Here is a 4,687-nt window from a genome sequence, read left to right as displayed (position 1 = left end):
CCTCTGACAGTGTGGCACTCCCTCAGCACTGACCCTCCGACAGTGCGGTGCTCCCTCAGCACTGATCCTCTGACAGTGCGGTGCTCCCTCAGTACTGACCCTCCCACAGTGTGGCACTCCCTCAGCACTGACCCTCCGACAGTGCGGCGCTCCCTCAGCACTGATCCTCTGACAGTGTGGTGCTCCCTCAGTGCTGACCTTCTGACAGTGCGGCAGTCCCTCAGTACCGACCCTCTGACAGTGCAGCACTCCTTCAGTACTGACACTCTGACAGTGCGGCAGTCCTTCAGTACCGACCCTCTGACAGTGTGGCACTTCTTCAGTATTGACCCTCTGACAGTGCAGCACTCCCGCAGTCCTGACCTTCTGACAGTGCGGCACTCCCTCAGTACTAGCACTGACCCTCCGACAGTGTGGCACTCCCTCAGTACGGACCCTCTGACAGTGTGGCACTCCCTCATAACTGACCCTCCGACAGTGCGGCACTCCCGCAGTCCTGACCTTCTGACAGTGTGGCTCTCCCTCAGTACTGTAGTATCTGTCAGCCTTGTGCTTTTATTTTGTATTCTTGTCTTTGGAGTACAGTTTGAATAGCAGTACTGGAGCTAAAGCTGGACTACTGCTCCTTGTTAATTTGCATGTCTTGAATAGTCAGTGGGGGAAAGCTGAGTGTGCTCTGGTCTTGTGTGTTTGCATTCTGTGAGCCTGTCAATGAGAGAAGCTGGCTCTGACTGCGTTACATTGATATACAGAGGATCCCCCACTGCTGCCCTGTGATGGGTACCTGCAGTTGGAGGCTCCGACTTGCTGAAGAGGTCCCTCCATGCAGAGTCCATGAAGGAGCTGTTGTACTTGTTGTCAACCGATGCCAAGTATTTTGCGAGAGGATGAGAGCCTGAGAATGACAGAATCAAGAATAATTACCAGGCTGAGTGGCTGTGTCGGTGAGTTGCTTTGTGAGGACAATGCTGAAACACTTTGAATTTTTGTTATTTTAACATTATACCCAATGCACCAGGAGTTCAGAGAAGTGAGGATCAGCATCAATGCCAGGGCCATGTGGCTGGATTTAATTTTACTGTTGGGGTTACGTAGCCTGAGGATGTGGGTCAGGTTGGTGATCAGCTATGCTTTTACTGAATGACTGAACAGGTTCCAGGGGTTGAAAAGCTCTCCTGTTCTAATTATTTTATTACATTACCTGCTTTTGCCATTGGCTCCCGTCTGTTCTTCCAAGACATCTTGTGTTTGGCGTTTGGTATGCTTGCCTTTATTGGTCAGTGCATTGAGTATAGGAGTTGGGGTGTTATGTTGCAGCTGCACAAGACATTAGTTAGGTCACTTTTGGAATACTGCATTCAATTCTGATCTCTGTACTATAGGAAAGATGTTGTAAACTTGAAAGGGTTCAGAAAAGAATTACAAAGATGTTGCCAGGGTTGAGCTATAGGGAAAAGCTGAATAGGCTGGGGCTATTTTCCCTGGAGCATTGGAAGCTGAGGGGTGACCTTATAGAGATTTATAAAATCATGAGGGGCACGGATAGGGTAAATAGCCAAGGTCTTTTCCCAGGGTGGGGGAGTCTAAAACTAGAGGGCAAAGGTTTAAGGTGAGAGGGAAAAGATTTAAAGGGACGTAAGGGGGAACATTTTATGCAGAAGGTGGTGTGTGTACGGAATGAGCTGCCAGAGGTAGTTCTAAGGTTTTGAAGTAGATCTGTAGCTCGGGTTGTGGGTGTTGAGGTTGGTTGGCTTGCCAAGCTGGTTTGTTGTTTTGCAGATGTTTCGTTACCATGCTGGGTAACATCCTCAGTGCAGCCTCCGATGAAGTGTCGGTGTGTTTTCCCGCCTGGTTTTTAAACTCTGGAGTCCCGTACAGGCACGGGAATTCCTAGAAGCCCGGCACTCCACGAAGCATGCTATTAATAAACACACAGAACTCGATGCCATATACACTCCACTACGAAGGAAACCCGGAAATCCATTTCAACGGACCCCAGAGTTTAAAAGCCAGGCGGGAAAACACACCGACGCTTCATCGGAGGCTGCACTGAGGATGTTACCCCAGCATGGTAACGAAACATCTGTAAAACAAGAAACCAGCTCAGCGAGCCAACCAACCTCAATGCCAGAGGAAGTGGTGGAGGCTGGTACTATTACAACATTTAAAAGGCATCTGGATGGGGACATGAATAGGAAGGGTTCAAATGGATATGGGCCAAATGCTAGCAAATGGGACTAGACTAATTTCGGATATTTGCTCAGTATGGACAAGTTGGACTGAAGGGTCTGTTCCCGTGCTGTACAGCTCTATGACTCTAAATGGGACTAGATGAATTTCAGATATTTGGTCGCTATGGACCAGGACAGACTGAAGGGTCTGTTTCCATGCTGTACAGCTCTATGACTCTAAATGGGACTAGATGAATTTCAGATGTTTGGTCAGTATGGACCAGTTGAGACTGAAGGGTTTGTTTCTGAGCTGTACAGCTCTATAACTCTCTGATTGTATGACATCAGGAATCATTGCAGTTGGATTGCCGGTTTTAGCAGTGTTGGAAACTAGGCCAAGGGAAAGAGATTGTTTGTTATATATTATACCAGAGTTTCATTGCATTGTACAGCACAGGGCAGGTCCTTCAGCCCATTGTGTCTGTGCTGGCAGAAATACACTAAATCCATATTCTTCCCACTTTTCTGCACTAGGCCCATAGCCCTGAATGTTATGAGACTTCTAGATGCCATCCAAGTACCTTCTAAACTTTTTTTGAGGTTACCCTATTCAACTCCCCTCCCAGGCAATGCATTCCAGATCCCCACAACCCTCTGGTGAAAATCATTTCCCTCAAATCCCCTCTAAACCACCTGACTCTTGCTTTAAATTTATACTCCCTAGTTCTTGAACCTTTGGGGAACAGCTGCTTTCTATCCACCCTGTCCATGCCCCTCAGAATCTTATACACCTCTATCAGGTCACCCCTCAACTTTCTCTGCTCTAAAGATAACAGCCCAAGCTAATCCAGTCTCTCTTCATCACTGAAATGCTCCATTCCAGGCACATCCTGGTAAATCTCCTCTGCACCCCCTCCAGTGCAATCACATCCTTCCAATAGTGTGGAGACCAGAACTGCACACAGTACTCCAGCTGTGGCCTAACCAAAGCCCTGTACAGCTCCAACATGGCCTAAGCTCTTTTAACCTAAACTTGCTTATTCTCACCCTCACATTGTCTGTTACATCATTGATGAATATCACAAACAATAAGGGAACCAGCACTGATCCCTGAGGTACACGACTGCACACCGGGCTCCAGTCACACAAACAGCCTGCTACCACCACACTCTGTCTCACTAAGACAATTCTGGATCCAACTTGCCAAGTTACCCTGGATCCCATGAGCTTTTACCTTCCTTAGTTTCCCCTTTGGGACCTTGTCAAAGGCCTTGCTGAAATCCATGTAAACTGCACGAACGACCCTCATCTACACACCTGGGTCACCTCCTTGAAAAATTCCACCAGATTTGTTAGGCATGACCTCCCTCTGACAAAGCCGTGCTGACTATCCCTGATCACACCTTGCGTCTCCAAGTGCAGATTAATTCTCTCCTTCAGAATTCTCTCCAGTCGTTTCCCTCCCATTGATGTGAGCCTCACTGGTCTGTAATTCCCTGGTTTCTAGCTACCACTGTGCAGTTTATTCCTAAACTGTACCCACAAAGACTCATTTAATGACCCTTCAAAGATATTGTCCCTCCTAAGTGCAGTAACTGACTTCTAAATTAATAATGTGGCACCACGTTCGCTGTTACACCCTCCCCTGTCCTGCCTGAATATACTAGAATGTTGAGTTGCCAGTCCTGCCCCTCCCTCAACCATATCTCTGTGATGACAACAACATCCACAACTCCCCATGTCAACCCATGCTCTTAACACATCTCTCTGATCTCTAAATCTCTAACAATGTTCCACTTGTTAGACTGATTAGTAAAGTTAGGTCACATGGGATTCAGGGACAGCTTGCCAATTGGATACAAAATTGGCTTGATGGTAGGAGACAGAGGGTGGTGGAGGAGGTAGTAGGAACTGCAGATGCTGGAGAATCCGAGACAACAAGGTGCAGGGCTGGATAAACACAGCAGGCCAAGCAGCATCATAGGAGCAGAGAGGCTGACGTTTCGGGCCGAGACCCTTCATCAGAAAAGGGGGACGGGAAGGGGGTTCTGAAATAAATAGGGAGAGAGTGGGAGGCGGATACCCACCTTCCTGCAAAAATGCTATCCCCTATTCCCAATTCCTTCGCCTCCGCCGCATCTGCTCCCAGGATGAGGCATTCCACTCCCGTACATCTCAGTTGTCCTCGTTTTTCAAGGACCGTAACTTCCCCTCCTCGGTGGTCGAGAACGCCCTCAACCGTGTCTCCCACATCTCCCGCACCTCATCCCTCACACCCCGTCCACGCAATAAGAACCAAAAAAGAATCCCCCTCGTCCTCACGTACCACCCCACCAACCTCCGGATCCAACGCATCATCCTCCGACACTTCCGCCATCTGCAATCCGACCCCACCACCAAAGACATCTTTCCCTCCCCACCCTTATCTGCTTTCCGGAGGGACAACTCTCTCCGTGACTCCCTTGTCCGCTCCACACTCCCCTCCAGCTCCACCACCCCCGGCACTTTTCCCTGCA

At 48.7% G+C, this 4,687-nt stretch overlaps 1 protein-coding gene across 1 annotated transcript in view; it reads right to left on the bottom strand.

Annotated features, from left to right (window-relative positions):
- LOC109937996 (phosphofurin acidic cluster sorting protein 1-like) overlaps positions 1-4,687 on the bottom strand; it is a 164,840-nt gene that overhangs the window by 24,818 nt on the left and 135,335 nt on the right. Inside the window, exons 15-16 of the mRNA XM_048596611.1 lie at positions 1,202-1,268; positions 785-895 (exon numbers count right to left, since the gene is read on the bottom strand). Coding sequence (XP_048452568.1) covers positions 785-895; positions 1,202-1,268 — 178 coding nt within the window. The remainder of the gene's footprint in view (positions 1-784; positions 896-1,201; positions 1,269-4,687) is intronic.

The sequence above is a fragment of the Rhincodon typus genome, chromosome 5, assembly GCF_021869965.1.
Source record: "Rhincodon typus isolate 14 chromosome 5, sRhiTyp1.1, whole genome shotgun sequence".
Lineage (NCBI taxonomy): Eukaryota > Metazoa > Chordata > Chondrichthyes > Orectolobiformes > Rhincodontidae > Rhincodon > Rhincodon typus.
The sequence above is the reverse complement of the archived record's forward strand: the minus strand, read 5'-3'. Positions and strand labels throughout refer to the sequence as shown.